The following is a 20,859-nucleotide window of genomic DNA, read 5'->3' as shown; positions in this document are numbered from 1 at the left end:
ATTAGAATTAGAATTACTTTTTTGGAGCAAGCAATAGGATGGATTAAGGGTTTGTTCTGTCCAGTCTGCACATTGGCTTTGTAACTTTTTAAGGATGCGGTAATAAATTTTTAAAAAAGGAACACTTCAACCGGATTGGTTAAGGAGAGACATCACTACTTGCCCTGTTTACACACGTCCCAGATCCCCTGTGGAGAATTCTTCTAAAATGAATTTCTACCTTTTACAAGTTCCAGTGCAAAAGTCCATAAAAAGTGAGTGGACAAGTGAAAGTGCAATGAATGGCTGGCACCATTCAATTGCTGCTATGGGAAAAATTTAGAGCATTAGGATTACCCGGAAACGAAACCCCACAATCATACATAATTTAATAAATTCTGAACCAGAAGCTAAACTGCAAAGGTGGCAACCTTTTTGTTCAGTGGTAGCACTCTTGCCTTTCCTTCTAACTTGAAGAATTTCAACACAGAGGTTAAATCCTTTAGAAAACCACCTTAGATTAAATAGGCCAATGTGCAATCCAGGTAATTAGTTGAAGGGAAAAGCATTCTCGTTACCTCTTTAAAAGAATTCATTTGCTCCTGGATTCGATTGACAAACCTCCACTGCATCACAAGGCTAAAACAAAAGTAAAATACTACATTACTAGACCCCAAACCAGAGGTTTTTAAATTCAGTTAACATTTAGATGAGTATTTGCAAATTGGGTACAAACTGTATTAAAATATTTTTCTCTCGCTCTTGGGATCAGAGTTTGAATTCAGCCGAAAGCGAATAGATAAAAATCCAGTGGTCTCCAACCTCCAAGTCCCACATCAAAAATACCTGCAAAGAATCGACCCAGTAATAAGCAGGCACCAGTTACCTGCACAAAGCTGGCCACGATAGGCATCTCACTCAATAAATTACAAAGATAATGCATGCTGAAAATGGACCAACATACAGTTGAGGAGCATGAAAGCATTGCTAAATTTTAAAAAATGTTAATTAAAATTTAAAAAAAAAAGTACCCAATATTTTTTGTTCCAATTAAGGAGCAATTCAGCGTGGCCAATCCACCTAACCTGCACATCTTTGGGTTGTGGGGGTGAAACCCACGTAGACATGGGGAGTGTGTGCAAACTCCACTTGGACAGCGATCCAGGGCCGGGATTCAAAACAGGGTCCTCAGTGCCAGTGCTAACCACTGCGCCACATGCCGCCCCTGCATTACTGAATTTAAGAGTTTCTTTTTGGGCAGCACGGTGGTGCACTGCTGCCGAGGTCCCAGGTTCGATCCCGACTCTGGGTCACTGTCCATGTGGAGTTTGCACATTCTCCCAGTGTTTGCGTGGGTTCGCCCCCACAACCCAAAAAAAAGAAAGATGTGCAGGGTAGGTGGATTGGCCACGCTAAATTGCCACTCAATTGGAAAAAATGAATTGGGCACTTTTAAATTTATTTTTAAAAAAGAAAAAAAAAGTTTCTTGTTGGGAAAATTAAAAGCAAACTCTGCTCCGCAACTATTTCACTGTCTATTTTGTTTGGGATTGCATCATGCTGACAGCAGGAGTTCAATGCAGAGAAATTCCTCAGAAGGATATCATTCATTTTAATTAATTAAAAAATATTCAGCAACAGATGGCATTGGATATTTTACACCTAGTTTAAAATATCTATCTTGAACCTCAAGTTACACAAATAAGGACATAATTCCAGAACACGTGAAACACTTACTGAATGTATTCTTTCTTGTTTTTGTTGGTAACCAATATTTCTGATCCATCAGGTTTTAGCTCATGCTGTTGAGTCTAGTGGAAAGGAAAATAAATTCAACGTGTTTTACATAAACTATAAAAACCACTAGAGGGCGGTTGTGATTAAAAGGACACATTTAATGTTTACTAAACTTCAAATGGCATGCAAGACTTTTCAACCAACAGCATGACTTTGAATACAGTTCCATCTGACACTGTAATCCTTAGATTTGACACATCCAAAGCAATTTGTCCAGTTAATCTCCAGCTGTTGTTCTGCAATTTCTTTTAGAAAAGGTAAAGTGTCTCAAATCAGGCAACCTCAGGACCGATTTGGGATCTTTTTTGGAAGCAAGGAGGTGGTTGGCTTTGGCCTCATGCATATTGCAACATGTCTGCTCCCATGTTCTTATCCCCTCTCTTATGAGTCTTGTTTGGCCCGAGGGTCCGGCTATTTCCATCTGCTCATTGCTTCTTTTCGTTCTAAAGTTTCCCTGGGTGGTTGTGGGCGCTACTTACCCCAACAGTAACACAGGAAACTGCTGTTCAGTACGTTCGGTTACCTGTGATACCAACAACAGGGCACCAATGATGAGACTGGAACCATGCTGTGACCAAGGTTTGGTTTGGTTCAGGCCGAACTGCACTGGGTCAAGAGTCACCAACAACGGGCAGCACGGTGGCGCAGTGGGTTAGCCCTGATGCCTCACAGCGCCGAGGTCTCACGTTCGATCCCGGCTCTGGGTCACTGTCTGTGTGGAGTTTGCACATTCTCCCCGCGTTTGCGTGGGTTTCGCTCCCACAACCCAAAGATGTGCAGGCTAGGTGGATTGGCCACGCTAAATTGCCCCTTAATTGGAAAAAAAATGAATTGAGTACTCTAAAATTTATTTTTTAAAAAGAGTCACCAACAACTCCGAGCATGGGGAATGACAGGCGCATATTGCTGCATGGAAGAGTTCTTCATTATACTACCCCTACTGACCAGAGGAAACAATGTGCCGTTTACGGTGGATTTGACGTTAATTAGTTTAAAAAAAGTTTACTTTTTACAAAAGTATACCCGATTATTTTTTTCCAAGAGGCAATTTAGCATGGTCAATCCATCTCACATGCACATCTTTGGGCTGTGGGGGTAAAACCCATGCAGACACAGGAAGAATGTGCAAACTCAGCAGAGAGTGGCCCGGGGCCAGGATTGAACCAGGTCCTCAGCTCCGTAGGCAGCAGTGCTATCCACTGCGCCACCATGCTGCCCAGTGAAGTTAACGAGTTGGCAAAAACGAGCAGAATAAAAAATCTTTTGGGTCCTCAATGCTTAAAAGATTAAACTTTAAATTATATACTTGTCTTTATGGGATATTCTTGAATGTCCTTTTTAAACAAAAATGCCCGCTTTTCAGATAGCTAGAATTGAGGTACTGTACCTGGAGGATTATCAGTGCTAAAACTATTCAAATGTCAAGGACGAAAAGTGTAATAACTTTACTGTTCACAGAACAGGTGGCATCAAGAGGCACTTTCCCAATCAATCAAAAGTAGAAGTTAAGATTGCATCACACACGTAATGAGAAAAACCTTATGTTTGGACCAAACAAGTACATCAACTGCTAACTTTATAGCAGTTCAAAGGGTCAAATTTAACACCTTTTCAAGCAGCAAATTAATGTTGTGCTAGTTTCCAATGAGTGTCTTGCTAAAGATTATATTACATAATTATGGCTTAAAAAGTTGTCCCTCATCACTGAGTAACAAGATGTCAAAAATCTCCTGTGAACGTATTCTGACTGCTGTCTATGTGATGTCGTAAAAAAACCAATGATATCTTGAAAGGTAAAAGTCTGTTCTTAACTCCCAGAAGTCAAACTGTTTAGCAATTTCAAGCTCAGCCTTCTATTTCTAAATCTAACAAATCACAAAGTATTGTCCAATTATTACAGCAGCTACTGATCTGGATTATAGATGGATTTCGCAGAAGCAATTGTGCCCGTTTCAACTAAACATAATAGTGACAGTCATTCACCAACTCATTCCTCAGGTCAATGCCATCACCAATCAGAGTCAAACTGCCTGGTCTAAATTTCAAACAATGCTTGGCAGTAAACTGTCTGCCACCATCACCTGGTGTATTCTCCATGGCAACACCACTACCAATCTAAGTCCACTTGGCAAGCAATCAGAGCTGTTCGTATGCAGTATTATTTAAATTTTTTAAGAAAAAAATAATAAGTACCCAATTATTGTTTTCCAATTAAGGGGCAATTTAGCATGGCCCGTCCACCTAGCCTGCACATCTTTGGGTTGTGGGGTGAAACCCACGCAGACATGGGGAGAATGTGCAAACTCCACACGGACAGTGACCCGGGGTCAGAATCGAACCCTGGACCTCAGGGCCGTAGGCAGCAGTGCTAACCACTGCGCCACCGTGCCGCCCATGATACAGTATCATTTCATAGAATCCCTACAGTGCAGTAGGAGACCATTCAACCCATGGGTCTGCACCGACTCTCTGAAACAGCACCCAACCTAGCCCCTTATCCCATAACCTTGGAGGCAATTTAGCATGCCCAATTCACTTGACCTGCACATTTTTGGACTGTGGGAGGAAAGAGGAGCACCTGGAGGAAACCCAGACAGACACGGGGAGAGTATGCAAACTCCACACAGACAGTCACCCGAGGTTGAATTCGAATCCAGGCCACTGGTGCTGAGATGCAGCAGTGCTAACCACTGTGCCACCATGCCGGCCACAAATTCTATCATTAATATTGTTACGCTGGACTGGTATTCTTGCGCAAGTGTCCTGACAAGTGGAAGACAAAAAAGCTTTCATGTGTCTCTTTTTTCAGCAGTACTCAAGTTTGTACTACCAAGCGACTATTATCATTGTAAGTTGTCAATTTCAGTGAAGCTGTATTTGACAGATCTTCCATTTATCTTGAAGTGAACAACAGAGGCACAAATATAATAAAGTTCTGAGAAATGCTGGATGTTAGTCTTGCTCTGCATCATTTGTCACACAGTAAAGTGGCAGACTTATCATGGGAGCTTTAATCTGCTGTATCTGTTCAGTGATAGAACTAAATATACATATATATATGTAAAAAGCAAGAGGATGGCCAGGGAAAGGATTGGAGCACTTAAGGACAGTGGGGAGAATCTATGTGTTGAGCCAGAGGAAATGGGCGAGGTACTAACTGAGTACTTTGCATCAGTGTTCACCAAAGAAAAGGATGATTCTTGGGTAGGTGTGTGGACAGTCTGGATCATGTTAACATCGAAAAGGAGGTGGTATTGGGTCTTTTAAAAGATATTAAGGTAGATAAGTCTCCTAGGCCAGATGGGATTTACCCCAGAATACTGAGGGAAGCAATGGAGGAAATTGCTGGGGCCTTGACTGACATCTTTGTATCCTCATTGGCTACAGGTGAGATCCCAGAGGGCTGGAGAATAGCTAATGTGGTACCGCTGTTTAAGAAAGGTAGCAGGGATAATCCTGGAACTTTAGGCCGTTGAGCCTCACATTGGTAGTAGGTAAATTATTGGAGAGAATTCTCAGGGAGAGGATATATACTCATTTGGAAACAAACGGACTCATTAGCGATAGACAGCATGGTTTTGTGAAGGGGAGGTCGTGCCTCACTAACTTGATCGAGTTTTTTGAGGAGGTGACAAAGATAATTGATGAGTGGAGGGCGGTGGATGTTGTTTACATGGACTTCAGTAAAGCCTTTGACAAGGTGCCTCATGGCAGACTGGTACAAAAGGTGAAGTCACATGGGATCAGAGGTGAGGTGGTAAGATGGATACAGAACTGGCTCGGTCACAGAAGGCAAAGGGTAGCAGTAGAAGGCTGTTTTTCTAAAGGGAAGGTCGTGCTAGTGGTGTTCCACAGGGATCTGTGCTGGGGCCTCTGTTGTTTGTAGTATACATACACGATTTGGAGGAAAATGTAGCTGGTCTGATTAGTAAGTTCACGGATGACACCAAGGTTGGTGGAGTGGCAGATAGTGTTGAGGATTGTCAGAGGATACAGGAGGACATGGATAGGTTGGAGACTTGAGCAGAGAAATGGCAAATGGAGTTTAATCCTGACAAATGTGAGATAATGCATAGGTCTAACATAGAGGGGAAATATACCGTAAATGGAAAACTATTAGGAATATAGAAAGTCAGAGAGATCTGGGCATGCAGATCCACAGACCTTTGAAGGTGGCAACACAAGTGGACAAGATAGTCAAGAAAGCAAACGGAAGGAGCAGTTGCTGCAAGAACTTTTGAGGGTGGACAGACAATATGCGGAAGCACCGGAGGAGGGACTGTACAGGGAAAGGCAAAGGCTACATGTAGAATTTGACTTGCTGACTACAGGCACTGCAGAGGCACAATGGAGGAAGGCACAGGGTGTACAGTACGAATATGGGGAGAAGGCGAGCAGGTTGCTGGCACACCAATTGAGGAAAAGGGGAGCAGCGAGGGAAATAGGGGGAGTGAGGGATGAGGAAGGAGAGATGGAGCGGGGAGCGGAGAGAGTGAATGGAGTGTTCAAGACATTTTATAAAAAATTATATGAAGCTCAACCCCCGGATGGGAGGGAGAGAATGATGGGCTTCTTGGATCGGCTGGAATTTCCCAAGGTGGAAGAGCAGGAAAGGGTGGGACTGGGAGCACAGATCGAGGTAGAAGAAGTGGTGAAAGGAATTAGGAGCATGCAGGCGGGAAAGGCCCCGGGACCGGATGGATTCCCAGTCGAATTCTATAGAAAATATGTGGACTTGCTCGCCCCGGTACTGACGAGGACCTTTAATGAGGCAAAGGAAAGGGGACAACTGCCCCCGACTATGTCTGAAGCAACGATATCGCTTCTCTTAAAGAAGGAAAAGGACCCGCTACAATGCGGGTCCTATAGACCTATTTCCCTCCTAAATGTAGATGCCAAGGTAATGGCAATGAGAATAGAGGAATGTGTCCCGGGGGTGGTCCACGAGGACCAAACTGGGTTTGTGAAGGGGAGACAGCTGAACACGAATATACGGAGGTTGTTAGGGGTAATGATGATGGCCCCACCAGAGGGAGAAACGGAGATAGTAGTGGCGATGGATGCCGAGAAAGCATTTGATAGAGTGGAGTGGGATTATTTGTGGGAGGTGTTGAGGAGATTTGGTTTTGGAGAGGGGTATGTTAGATGGGTGCAGCTGTTGTATAGGGCCCCAGTGGCGAGCGTGGTCACGAATGGACGGGGATCTGCATATTTTCGGCTCCATAGAGGGACAAGGCAGGGATGCCCTCTGTCTCCATTATTGTTTGCACTGGCAATTGAGCCCCTGGCGATAGCGTTGAGGGGTTCCAAGAAGTGGAGGGGAGTACTTAGGGGAGGAGAAGAACACCGGGTATCTTTGTATGCGGACGATTTGCTACTATACGTGGCGGACCTGGCGGAGGGGATGCCAGAAATAATGCGGATACTTGGGGAGTTTGGGGATTTTTCAGGGTATAAATTGAACATGGGGAAAAGTGAGTTGTTTGTGGTGCATCCAGGGGAGCAGAGTAGAGAAATAGAGGACCTACCGTTGAGGAAGGTAACAAGGGACTTTCGTTACCTGGGGATCCAGATAGCTAAGAATTGGGGCACATTGCATAGGTTAAATTTAACGCGGTTGGTGGAACAGATGGAGGAGGATTTCAAGAGATGGGATATGGTATCCCTGTCACTGGCAGGGAGGGTGCAGGCGGTTAAGATGGTGGTCCTCCCGAGATTCCTCTTTGTGTTTCAGTGCCTCCCGGTGGTGATCACAAAGGCTTTTTTTTTTTTTTTTTTTTTTTAAAAAGGATTGAAAAGAGCATCATGGGTTTTGTGTGGGCCGGGAAGACCCCGAGAGTGAGGAAGGGATTCTTACAGCGTAGCAGGGATAGGGGGGGGCTGGCACTACCGAGCCTAAGTGAGTATTATTGGGCCGCTAATATTTCAATGGTGAGTAAGTGGATGGGAGAGGAGGAGGGAGCGGCGTGGAAGAGATTAGAGAGGGCGTCCTGTAGGGGGACTAGCCTACAGGCTATGGTGACAGCCCCATTGCCGTTCTCACCGAGGAACTACACCACAAGCCCGGTGGTGGTGGCTACCCTGAAGATTTGGGGACAGTGGAGACGGCATAGGGGAAAGACTGGAGCCTTGGGGGGGTCCCCGATAAGAAACAATCATAGGTTTGCCCCGGGGGGGAATGGATGGGGGATATGGAATGTGGCAAAGAGCAGGAATAACGCAACTGAAAGATCTGTTTGTGGATGGGAAGTTCGCGAGTCTGGGAGCGCTGACCGAGAAGTATGGGTTGCCCCAAGGGAATGCATTCAGGTATATGCAACTGAGGGCTTTTGCGAGGCAACAGGTGAGGGAATTCCCGCAGCTCCCGACACAAGAGGTGCAGGACAGAGTGATCTCAAAGACATGGGTGGGGGATGGTAAGGTGTCAGATATATATAGGGAAATGAGGGACGAAGGGGAGACTATGGTAGATGAACTAAAAGGGAAATGGGAAGAAGAGCTGGGGGAGGAGATCGAGGAGGGGCTTTGGGCAGATGCCCTAAGCAGGGTAAACTCGTCGTCCTCGTGTGCCAGGCTAAGCCTGATTCAGTTTAAGGTATTACACAGGGCACATATGACTGGAGCACGGCTCAGTAAATTTTTTGGGGTGGAGGATAGGTGTGCGAGGTGCTCGAGAAGCCCAGCGAATCATACCCATATGTTTTGGTCATGCCCGGCACTACAGGGGTTTTGGATGGGGGTGACAAAGGTGCTTTCAAAAGTAGTAGGAGTCCGGGTCGAACCAAGCTGGGGGTTGGCTATATTTGGGGTTGCACAAGAGCCGGGAGTGCAGGAGGCGAGAGAGGCCGATGATTTGGCCTTTGCGTCCCTAGTAGCCCGGCGCAGGATATTGCTAATGTGGAAAGAAGCCAAGCCCCCGGGGGTGGAGACCTGGATAAATGACATGGCGGGGTTTATAAAGCTAGAGCGGATTAAGTTCGTCCTAAGGGGGTCGGCTCAAGGGTTCACCAGGCGGTGGCAACCGTTCGTCGAATACCTCGCAGAAAGATAGACGGAATGGGAAAAAGAAGGCAGCAGCAGCAGCCCAGGATCGGGGGGGGGGGGGGGGGGAAACCAGAAGGACTCTCAGGGTTGTTAATATATACTGTATAGTATGTATAGGTCGTTGCTACAGATAATTATATATTGGACTGTTAAATTATATTTTTGGAGAGTGTTACTTGTGACAAGGCAGTTGCCAATTAGGGCTAGTTTTCATTTTTGTTATTTATTATTTATTCATTTTCTTTTGTTTATAAAATAGGTCATTGTTATTTGTGTTGTTATAATATTGTGTAAAGGATGCACAATGTACTGTGTTGGTTGACCAAAAATTTTCAATAAAATATTTAATTAAAAAAAAAGAAAGCAAACGGAATGCTTGCCTTCACGGAGTATAAAAACGTGCAAGTCATGCTGCAGTTGTATAGAACCTTGGTACGGCCGACTTGGAATATTGCGCACAATTCTGGTCGCCACACTACCAGAAGGATGTGGAGGCTTTGGAGAGGGTGTAGGAGGTTTACCAGGACGTTGCCTGGTCTGGAGGGTGTTAGCTATGTGGAGAGGCTGAATAAACTCAGACTCTTTTCATTAGAAAGACGGAGGTTGAGGGGTGAACTGATCGAGGTCTACAAGTTTATGAGGGCATGGATAGAGTGGATGGGCAGGCACTCTATCCCAGGGTAGAGGGATCAGTCACCAGGGGGCATAGGTTAAGGTCCGTGGGGCAAAGTTTAGAGGAGATACGCGAGACAGGTTTTATATGCAGAGGGTGGGAGTGCCTGGAACGCATTGCCAGGGGAGGTTGTGGAAGCAGATACATTAATGGTGTTCAAAAGGCATCTTGACAAACATATGGTTAGGTTGGGTATAGAGGGATACGGCACAAGGAAGTGCTGAGGGCTTTGGCAAAGGTTGGTATCATGACTGGTACAGGCTTGGTGGGCCGAAGGGCCTGTTCCTGTGCTGTATTGTATGTGTGTAATATATATATTTTTATATATATATATATATATATATATATATATATATATATATATATATATATATATAATATATATAAATAAATAAATGTGTGTGTATAGGAGGGGTTATTGGGTTACGGGGATAGGGTGGAAGAGAGGGTTTAAGTGGGTCGGTGCAAACTCGATGGGCTGAATGGCCTCGTTCTGCACTGTGTGTTCTATATACATATATATCATCAATATATCATGTCCTGTACAAATAGGATATAAAATTCAATTTTGAAACCAAAAACACAGTACTCTGGATATGTATATAAACATTTTTAAAAAATTTATACTACCCAATTCTTTTTTTTCTCCAATTAAGGGGCAATTTAGCATGGCTAATCCACCTACCTTGTACATCTATTTGGGTTACGGGGGGAGGGGGGGTGGTGACCCGGGTCCTCGGCGTCATGAGGTAGCAGTGCTAACCATTGCAACATCGTGCTGCCCCGTATATAAACACATACATGTATATATGCATAGGTGTACACAAATGCCAAGGTCAGTGTAATAAGAGAACAATGTAACAGATAAAGCTGAACATTGCTGTACTGAACTTTTAAGTTGACTTTGTTGCAAAAGTTTTGATCCAGCTACAAATTATGTGTTTTACAGGGCGGGTGTTGTACACTGAAGAGTGCAATTGAATAGTTTGGTTATAGCCAGTGCACAAATTGCATACTAACCTGACCAAATAGCTCTTCATCAACCACAAATCGAAGATCCAAATCAGCCGGATCATTTTCCAGAATCCACATTAGTGAGTTGTAATACTCGCTGTCCTGTAACATTAAAGATTACCTATTAGGAGTTCACACTGTTGAACTATGCATTCTCATATATGAACCTTTTTCAAACAAATTGCAACACAAAGTAAAAGCTGATGTATAATTTACATTTTACAAAGCCTCAATTGTGAAATATAGAGGGGGCCTTTACCGCCCCCCCCCCCCCCCCCCCCCCCACACACACAATTACTTCAATGATTATTTGGGGGGGGGCTTAGCTAAGAAAATTTGTTTTATTATGTGTATTTAAAACTTCCCAGCACTTTAAAACCAAGCCTCCAATCCAACTCTCAGATCCAATATGCAAGAGGCTAATGTTGGATTCAAAATGGTCTTTGCATTTATTTTTGCGGCTTGAGATTGTGTGTTCTTTGGAAGCTATTTGGAAACATTCTTTATAATGGGTTCATCTAACATGCTGTAACCAGGCTCAAAGCATGTTTAGCTCAGGATGAAGACAAAAATATGAGCCGAGGACACAAGTGGGAGATAAGACTGGGAACATGTGCCTGTCAAATAACAGAATCAACTTTTAAAAAGGATTTCAGATAATGCAAATATTTGTGAAGAACTGCGACTGGGAAGAGGAATTTTCTTCCCTTCCAGTGCAGTGGTAGATTATTGAAAATAAATAATTTCCTCTGGCTGAAAATTTGAAGCATAACGACTGAAATTGTGAATTTTGACTAGCTGGAGATCAGGAAGACTGAGAACACAGGGTTTTGTAACAGAATAAAGATAAGAATTTAATCTTGGCACAGGAGAATTCTCATTTGTGGCAAAAGGACAATAGCTATTCACGCGTGTGCACATCGAGCAGTAATGTATACCTCAAGAGCAGATATAAAACAATTGCACTGCATGAATCACACGGACACAATTGTGCGGTGTTCATTGTTAAAAAGCTCCAAACTATTTATGGTCTGCAACTCATCCCATCAGTTACTTAGGATTCAGAGTTCCTCTTTCACTACTTGTTTTGTGGTTTAGCTAAGAAAATGTGTTTTATTTTGTGTACTTAAAACTTCCTAGAAAGAAAATGAACTTTAGGTCATGTTCCAATTTACAAACACTTGCAAGGGGGCAATGAGACCCAATTGCAACAAGACAAAGCAAATAACACCCTAATGTAGAGCAACAGGAATATTTACAAGGTCAATCCACATAAAGTTAGACTTAGAAATAATTCAGGGTTCCTCCTTCACTACCTGTTTCTTACTGTAATGCAGGAAGATTTTTTGGCATATTTTCTCAGTCCCCAACACAAGTATCCTTTTGTACCCCAGCCTCTGTCCACTGATCTACCACTACTTTCTGAGGAAGAGAATTCCACAACATTGACACGGAACTCTTCTCCAACGAAAGTTGCTGGGGAGTGATCGAAAGCAGGATTCTGACAGCCCCTCCCCAGCCCATCAGCTAGATCAGTGTAATGAGACACAGGAGTTTTAACTGCTGCCCTGACAGGTGAGATCACTTCCTGTTCTGTGTGGCCCTGACAGGTGAGCTCACTTCCTGTTCTGTGTGGCCCTGACAGGTGAGCTCACTTCCTGTTTTGTGCCTCACGCTCACAGAGGACAGTGCAACTACAAAAGGCACCGTTATTCCACAACGTCTACAGCATGGACCACTTACCACTGACTCCATATCTTGCAGTGTTATTGACTTCTGAAGCATCATCTTATACATAGGTCTGATGAAGAAACCTGCATAAATTAAAAATAAAAACTGAGTGAAGCACGTGCAACTGTAGATAATTGGACATCAGCATTGGCAAATCTTACTTAGCACAAAATTCCTGCCCAGCACATAATTTATGAAATTTCCAAACAAATCTCCAGGCTTAAAATAAATGCACTGAACCATAATATCAATGGAAATCTATGTGCCTACCATCTAACAACTTTCCATGGAAAACCGCCATTCCAGCTACGCGGCCTATGAACTTAAAGTAGGATAGATGCTCCTCATTGCAGAGTCCAGAGTTTGGATTTATCTGTAAGGTGTAATTATCCCTAAAGGAAAAAAGGAGATTGGATTGGATTAGAGTGACCTGACAGACATTACAAGCAGTGGGGAGATCTTAGCAATGGAAGAACGCACAAAATCGATTTAAAAGATTTTAAAATCTAACAGGAAGGAGCTTTGCACCAACTTCGAACCACCGCTAGAATGTTACAGAGTCTGCAACTAAATCCATTGTTACTGCTGTTTCATTTTTACACAATAAGAACACTGCAAACACCACTATTTATCTACTGATGCATTCATTAAATTATACAATGGTGTAACAGCAATAAAATGGGGGAGATGGTGATTTAGTGGTAATGTCACTGGATTAGTAATCCAGAGGCCCAGGCTACTGCTCTGGTGGGAATACGGCTTCAAATCCCACCTTAGGGAACTGGCGGAATTTAAATTAAATAAATAAGGAAGCAAAGTATTGTACACACCACTGTCTGCATCAATGGTGCCGAGGTGGAGATGGTCGACAGCTCCAAATTCCTAGGTGTGCACATCACCAACAATCTGTCCTGGTCCACCCAGAAAGCACAACAGCGCCTAGACTTCCTTTGGAAATTAAGGAAATTCGGCATGTCCACATTGACGCTTACCAATTTTTACAGATGCACCATACAAAGCATCCTATCTGGCTGCTGCATCATAGCCTGGTATGGCAACTACTCAGCCCAGGACCGTAAGAAACTACAGAGAGAGTCATGAACACAGCCCAGTCCATCACGCGAAACCGCCTCTCATCCATTGACGGTGTCTACACCTCCCGCTGCCTTGGAAAAGCGGGCAACATAATCAAAGGCCGCTCTCACCTGGGTTATTCGCTCTTCCAACCTCTTCCATCAGGCAGAAGATACAAGTCTGAGAACATGCACTAACAGGTTCAAAAACAGCTTCTTCCCCGCTGTTACCAGACTCCTGAATAACCCACTTAAGGGCTGATCTGATCTCTTCACAGATCTTCGCTACTGAGTAGTACGACACGCTGTATGCTTCACCTGATGCTTGCGTATTTACATTGTGCGTCTATGCATGTCCTATGTTTTTTCATGTATGGAACAATCTGTTTGGACTGAATGCAGGACAATACTTTTCACTGTACCTTGGTACACTTGACAATAAATCAAATCCAAATAAATCTGGAATTGAAAGCTAGTCTCAGTAAAGGTGACCATGAAACTATCAACAATTGTTGGAAAAATCCATCTGGTTCACTAATATCCTTTATAGATAGTTGTTTGGTGGTACAGAACTTGAGTATTGCTGAGACAAGACATTTTGTCGAAGCTTTTCAATGTCAGGAGCAGTACAGTAGCACAGTGGTTAGCACAGTTGTTACACAGCTCCAGGATCCCAGGTTCGATTCCCGGCATGGGTCACTGTCAGTGTGGAGTCAGCACATTCTCCCAGTGCCTGTGTGAGTTTCCGCCCACGGTCTAAAAGATGTGCAGGTTAGGTGGATTGGCCATGCTAAATTGCCCTTAGTGTCCAAAAAGGTTAGGTGGGGTTACTGGGTTACGGATAGGGTAGGCTTAGGTAGGGTGCTCTTTCCTAGGGCCGGTGCAGACTCGATGGGCCGAATGGCCTCCTTCTGCACTGTAAATTCTATGATTCTATGAAACAACAACTTAATACTGTACGAGACGACAGTGCCAGTCTGATGCTAGGTATTCCAGGCCATACGTCTCAAAGACTGTCAGATTGTATCAGAATATCCCTTCCACTGTTTGCAATGGGCAACGTAAAGATCATAATCAACCAACCTTTTAAAAAAATAAATGTAAAGTACCCAATTCTTTTTTTTCCCAATTAAGGTGCAATTTAGCGCAGCCAATTCATCTACCCTGCACACCTTTGGGTCGTGGGGGTGAGGCCCATGCAGACACGGGGAGAATGTGCACACTTCACATGGACAATGACCCTAGGGCAGGATTGAACCTCGGTGCCGTGAGGCAGCAGTGCTACACACTGCTCCACCATGCTGCCCTCAATCTACCAACCTGTGCTTGCAAAACTCTAAGTGTCCAATATTAGATGTGATTCTGCAATTGGACAACATTTGCCAAACAATCCTCAGTGTGCTAAAAATTAAACTGACAACCAATTTAAGATTGTCAATCGGGCTCGCATTTGCGTGTGATGGAAGCTACATATATTAATACACGGGGCCCTGTTCTTTGCAGACCAAAAGAACATGTACACACATTGTGCCTGGTTCGACTAAGCAAAATAGGTGACAGTCATTTGCTGGTTCATACCTTAGGGCAATGCCTTGCCCAATCAGTCAGGCTGTCCGGTTTAAATTTTCAAATAATGAGTGGTAGTTCAGTCAGTCACCAATAACTGGGGCATTCTCTGTGACAATACCGCTACCAGAGTCCACTTGCTCTCTTCTCAGAGTATAAAGTTGTTCTTTCCCCTGACACTGGTATTCTTACAACTATCCTGAGAAGTGCAAGATGTATTTTCTCAGCAATACTCCATGTTCTTTACCTTATCCACACTTACCCAGTCTAGCTTACACATGACTCCAGATGAACATCAATGTGGTTGACCCTTATCTGCCCTCTGAAATGGCTCCAGTAAACCACTTTCAAAAGACCATTTGGGATGTGCAAAAAATGTCGGACTCATTTTCTATACTCACAAGCCGTAAAAGAATAAAGAAAAACAATAGTACAAAATTCCAGTAACTCTTTAAACTGAAGGATTCTGGCACAATTACAAAGGAGTGGTTTCAAGGTGGGAAGCATTAACTTACGTGGCTGAATATTCGAACAACCCATAATATGGATTGAACATCTCCTTGGAGAGGAGAAAAAACCACTCCCTGGCAACGCCGCCATAATCCAATCCTTTTTCAGAATCAAACTCAACCCAAAGTCTGGCTTTAAGGAACTCCACTCTCTTCACAGAAACTATTTTTCTGTAAGAATCTTCCAAGATTGCATTACGGCGTAGCTTCATTTCAAATCGATTTGGACCATCAGACTGCAAAAACAAAAAAAAAAGAGAAAAATCACTTTGGGTGAGGGTCATATTAACTGATTCAATGATGACTTGGTTTTCTAGATACAACGAGGGGAGAGAGCCGAATTATCAAAAGAACAATAATTGCGCATATGAAACTTCACATACAAGATCATACATTTAAATAATTCCTTCAGGCCTTTACACAGCAATTCACACCCCAAATTACTTTTTAAAAGTGCAGTCACTTATTTTTGTAGGCAGTCAATTTGTGTGCAGCAAGGTCTCACAAAGAGGAAGACAAGAAACTGGTTACTGCATGTTAATGATCTCGTGTCAGTGAGAAAAATTAATCAGAATGTAACAATTCCCCATCCTTCTGCAATAGATTTTTTTCTCGTCTTATAAATTTAGAGTACCCAATTATTATTTTTTCCAATTAAGGGGCAATTTAGTGTGGCCAATTCACCTAGCCTGCATTTCTTTCGGTTGTGGGGGTAGAGGCATTGACAGTCCTGAGTTATGAAGCTGGATAAATTTGAGTAGTATTATGGCTGGTTTGAATCACAATCACCCACTGTTTGGAACGGAACTGGGAACGGAATCTGGAACTTTTAAGACAATTTTAAGGCAATTTGCATCTTGCATTTCCTTCCTCCTGCTTCAACTTTTAGCTACAATTGAAGAACTTTGAGTTAATGGAAAGTTAGTGTTAATGATGACAAAATGGTGAAAGTAGTTCACAAAATGTTGCAATTAATATAGAGACGATATGGTTAGACATGACTTATTATTCAATAATTTATTTAATTGGTAAACCATGCCAACATGTTGCGATGTCTCAAGTGACATATTTTAGCACATAGGAATGTTAATCTCAGCAAATCAATTGCATTCTATTTTTGATAAACTGGATACACTGTAGCAGCTTGTAAGGTGTGGTTCACAACCCTTCATTGGCTGCTAAGTGTTTTGGGACATCCTGAGATTAATCAAGGTGTTGTATAAAATGCTAAACTTTTCTCCAGTGACTCCCTGTCATTCCAGCCTTCATAGGAGCAGCACGGTGGCGCAGTGGTTAGCACTGCTGTCTCACGGCACCGAGGACCCGGGTTCGATCCCGGCCCACTGTCAGTGTGGAGTTTGCACATTCTCCCCATGTCTGTGTGGACCTCACCCTCGCAACCCAAAAAATGTTCAGGGTAGGTCAATTGGTCACTCTAAATTGCCCCTTAATTGGAAAAAAAGAATTGGGTACTCTAAAAAATAATTCCAGCCTTCATTCGCATCAGGAGGAAGACATAACTGCTTCCAAAATATTTTGCTATTTTGTGCCAGTACTTATTTGATTGTAATACTCACAGGCTTTCGCAGCTTTTTCCTGAAATAATCATACTTCTGTTTGTAATCTCTTGAGTAAGGTACAGCCTATAAAACAGGATCAAAATTAGCGCACAGATTTTTAAAATAAACTTTTGATCAGCTTGACAATTGAATTGAATTGTCTACTTGATTTACATTATACAAAAATAGGTGGTGCTTAGAACCTAGAGCTTCCAAAACTGATAGCTGCAACAAATTGCTTTAATTCTTTCATGAGATGTGGGTGTTGCTTTGCTAGGCCAGCATTTATTGCCTATTCCTTCCCTGGAGAAGGTGGTGGTCATCTGCCTTTATGAACCGTTGCAGTCCACATGGTGTAGGTGCACTCTTAGTGATGTTAGGGAGGGAGTTCCAAGATTTTGACCTGGCGACAATGAACGAACGGTGATATATTTCTAAGTCAGGGTAGTGTGTGGCTTGGTGGGAAACCTGCAGGTGGTGGTCTTCCCATGCATTTGCTGTCCTTGTCCTTCTAGATGGCTTTGGAAGATTCTGTCTAGGAACCTTAGTAAGTTCCTGTGGTGCATCTTGTCGATGGTACACGCAGCTGCCACTATTCGTCCATGGTGGAGGGATTGAATGTTTGTTAAAAGTATAGCAATCAAGTGAGCTACTTTGTTCTGGATGGTGTCAAATATCAAATAAGGATTTGTTGGAGCTGCACTGATCTAGGCAAGTGGAGAATATTCCATTACATTGCTGACTTGTGCCCTGTAGACGATGGACAGGCTTTGGGGAGTCAGGAGGCGAGTTACTCGGTCCAGAATTCCCAGTATCTAACCTGTTTTTGTAGCCACAGGATTTATATGGCCAGCCCAATTCAGTGTCTGGTCATAGGTGATCCCCTGGATTTTGATAATGGGGGATTCAGCAAAGACAATGCCATTGAACATAATGGGGATATGGTTGGATTTTCTCTTTACTGGAGGTGGTCATCGGCTGACACTTGTGTGGCATGAATGGAACTTGCCACTTACCAGCGCAAGCCTGAATATAGCCTAGGTCTTGCTGCATATGGACCTGGACTGTTTCAATATCTGGGAAGTTGCGAATGCTGCCGAACATTGTGTAATCATTAGTGAACATCACCACGCCTGACCTTATGATGGAGGGAAGATCATTAACGAAACAGCAGAAGATGGTCGGGCCTAGGAGATATATGTAAAATTTAAAACTCTGAAATTGCTGATGCTTTTACTCACAGGTCCAGTGATGGCTACATTCTGTAAGCGAGGGTCCTCCCACTGAGTAACTTTGGTATCTGCCAAAAAATATTTTGCATTTATTTTCCCTTATTTATATGATGAAAACTTAATATCGGTCGAGTAGTTTTATCCGTAAATCCGAAAACACCCCAAAAACGCACTTATTTTGAACCTCGCTGACCTTTAATGCGGGAAGTCTAGTTGATTGTCTGCACTGTTTACCTAGCTATTTGTACGTGAATATATTTAAAAGAAACTCATTACAGGTACCCTGTATTTATTATCCCGTGATACAGCTTACTTTTCTAGCCATTCTATGCACTTTAAACTATAGCTAGCTTAGGCTATTGTAACACAAGTTTTCATGCAACATCCCGAAAACCCAAATAATCCAAAATCCAAAATGCAATCGGCCCCCAGGCTAAAGGATATTCTACCTGTAGATTGAAAGCAACTTCCAGCTAAAAGTATATATTTTTTTCTTTTTTATAAATTTAAAGCACCCAATTCATTTTTTTCCCCCCAATTAAGGGGCAATTTAGTGTGGCCAGTCCACCTATCCTGCGCATCTTTGGATTGTGGGGGTGAGACCCACGCAGAATGTTGCCTGGTATGGAGGGCATAAGCTATGAGAAGCGGTTGAATAAACTCGGTTTGTTCTCACTGGAACGAAGGAGGTTGAGGGGCGACCTGATAGAGGTATACAAAATTATGAGGGGCATAGACAGAGTGGATAGTCAGAGGCTTTTCCCCAGGGTAGAGGGGTCAATTACTAGGGGGCATAGGTTTAAGGTGAGAGGGGCAAGGTTTAGAGTAGATGTACGAGGCAAGTTTTTTTACGCAGAGGGTAGTGGGTACCTGGAACTCGCTACCGGAGGAGGTAGTGGAAGCAGGGACGATAGGGACATTTAAGGGGCATCTTGACAAATATATGAATAGGATGGGAATAGAAGGATACGGACCCAGGAAGTGTATAAGATTGTAGTTTCGTCGGGCAGCATGGTCGGCACGGGCTTGGAGGGCCGAAGGGCCTGTTCCTGTGCTGTACATTTCTTTGTTCTTTGTTCAGACACGGGGAGAATGTGCAAACTCCACACAGACAGTAACCTGGGACTGGGATCAAACCTGGGTCCTCGGTGCAGTGAAGCAGCAGTGCTAACCACTGCACCACCGTGCTGCCCTGCCTGCTAAAAATAATTTTCATGTTTAAAATTGATGCTACTTAAAAAATCAATAACATTTCAGAATTGTCAGAAATGTCACTCACTATGGTCTATGTAGAAAACTCGACTGTCAGAGTGGATTCTCTCCTCCCAGCCAGGCTACAGCAACAGAAATTAAACAAAGAGACGCATTACAGAAAAAGTTAACCAAATGATGAAAATAAAAACTTTAATGTTGTTTGCACCAATGTACCAAGAGATAACAGGTCACTACTGACAATATTATTTTATTTTCAAATATAAAGAAACAATTTAAGATAGGCAAAAAGTACATTGGGGGGCTGGGGGGGGGGGGGGGGGGGGGGGGGGGGAGGGGCAAGAGGAACGAGAGAGAGAGGGACAGACAGGCACAGAGGGAGAGAGAGAGAGAGAGAGAGAGAGAGAGTGGAATTTAACTTACAGGAAGTGGCCCAAGGTCTGAAGGATCTAAAGATGGCCGGTGCCGCACTTGAACTGGAATTTTCAATCTTGGGTCCTCCTGGTTCCATGATTAAAGCGTAGAATCAATGAACAATAAATAAATATTCCACTGAATTAGCAAATACTAAAAGTTATTTCACCCTTCCAGTTTAATCCATGGAATTCAAGGCGATGCCAAGGGTACATTTATAGCTATCTTCTTTCAACTATCATTTCAGTTGTGATTTACTGGATACATGCCAGATTGGGATTGGGTGTCAAGACACGCCCGAGGTTTAAAAAGAACACTTGTGTGAACCTACCCTCAAGTGAGTTGCAAAACCCACCTTCAGGTCACCCCTCCTCTCCTCTGGTTCCCTATCCATTATCATCCCTTCAAAAACCTCATTAAACATGCCCTGGTTAAACCTATAATCAATGATTCATCTAAAACCTATGATTTATTGACAATAACACGCTTTCAGTTCATTAGCTTTGCAATTTTACGGTTAGCTCATTTGGTTGGCAGGCTAGTTCATGATGCAGAACGATGACGCCAACAACGCGGGTTCAATTCCCGCATCAGCTGAGGCCTTCTCAACCTTGCCCCTTACCGGAGGTGTGGTGACCCCGCCCCCCCAGGTTAAATCACCACCAGTTAGCTCTCAAAGGGGAGAGCGGCCTATTGTCTTCTGCGACTGTGACGACATTTATATCTCTATTGAATCCAGTACACTATTTAAAATAATTGATTTTCAATGTACTATATCATTGTGCACCATCAATAATATGGGCGGCATGGTAGCACAGTTACTTCACAGCGTCAGAGACCCAGGTTCGATTCCTCGGCTTGGGTCGGTGTCTGTGCAGTGTCTGCACGTTCCCCCCCGTGTCTGCGTGGGTGCTCTGGTTTCCTCCCACAAATTCAGAAAGACGTGCTGTTAGGTGAATTGAACATTCAAAGTTCTACCTCTGTGTACCCGAACAGGTGCCAGAGTGTGGCGACCAGGGGATTTTCACAGTAACTTCTTTGCAGTGTTGATGCAAG

General features: G+C 43.4%; 1 protein-coding gene across 3 annotated transcripts in view; it reads right to left on the bottom strand.

Moving 5' to 3' along the window:
* LOC140387532 (E3 ubiquitin-protein ligase NEDD4-like) overlaps nucleotides 1–20,859 on the bottom strand; it is a 177,262-nt gene that overhangs the window by 5,850 nt on the left and 150,553 nt on the right. For all 3 annotated transcript variants that reach the window (XM_072470754.1, XM_072470755.1, XM_072470753.1), the window contains 10 exons: nucleotides 19,813–19,890; nucleotides 19,457–19,511; nucleotides 18,187–18,245; nucleotides 16,964–17,029; nucleotides 15,393–15,622; nucleotides 12,509–12,630; nucleotides 12,251–12,321; nucleotides 10,514–10,609; nucleotides 1,717–1,790; nucleotides 558–618 (listed from right to left, as the gene is read on the bottom strand). In XM_072470754.1, the coding sequence (XP_072326855.1) occupies nucleotides 558–618; nucleotides 1,717–1,790; nucleotides 10,514–10,609; nucleotides 12,251–12,321; nucleotides 12,509–12,630; nucleotides 15,393–15,622; nucleotides 16,964–17,029; nucleotides 18,187–18,245; nucleotides 19,457–19,511; nucleotides 19,813–19,890 (912 nt within the window). The remainder of the gene's footprint in view (nucleotides 1–557; nucleotides 619–1,716; nucleotides 1,791–10,513; nucleotides 10,610–12,250; nucleotides 12,322–12,508; nucleotides 12,631–15,392; nucleotides 15,623–16,963; nucleotides 17,030–18,186; nucleotides 18,246–19,456; nucleotides 19,512–19,812; nucleotides 19,891–20,859) is intronic.

This window comes from Scyliorhinus torazame, chromosome 12 (genome assembly GCF_047496885.1).
Source record: "Scyliorhinus torazame isolate Kashiwa2021f chromosome 12, sScyTor2.1, whole genome shotgun sequence".
Classification (NCBI taxonomy): domain Eukaryota; kingdom Metazoa; phylum Chordata; class Chondrichthyes; order Carcharhiniformes; family Scyliorhinidae; genus Scyliorhinus; species Scyliorhinus torazame.
Note: the sequence above shows the minus strand (reverse complement) of the source record. Positions and strands in the feature narration are given on the sequence as shown.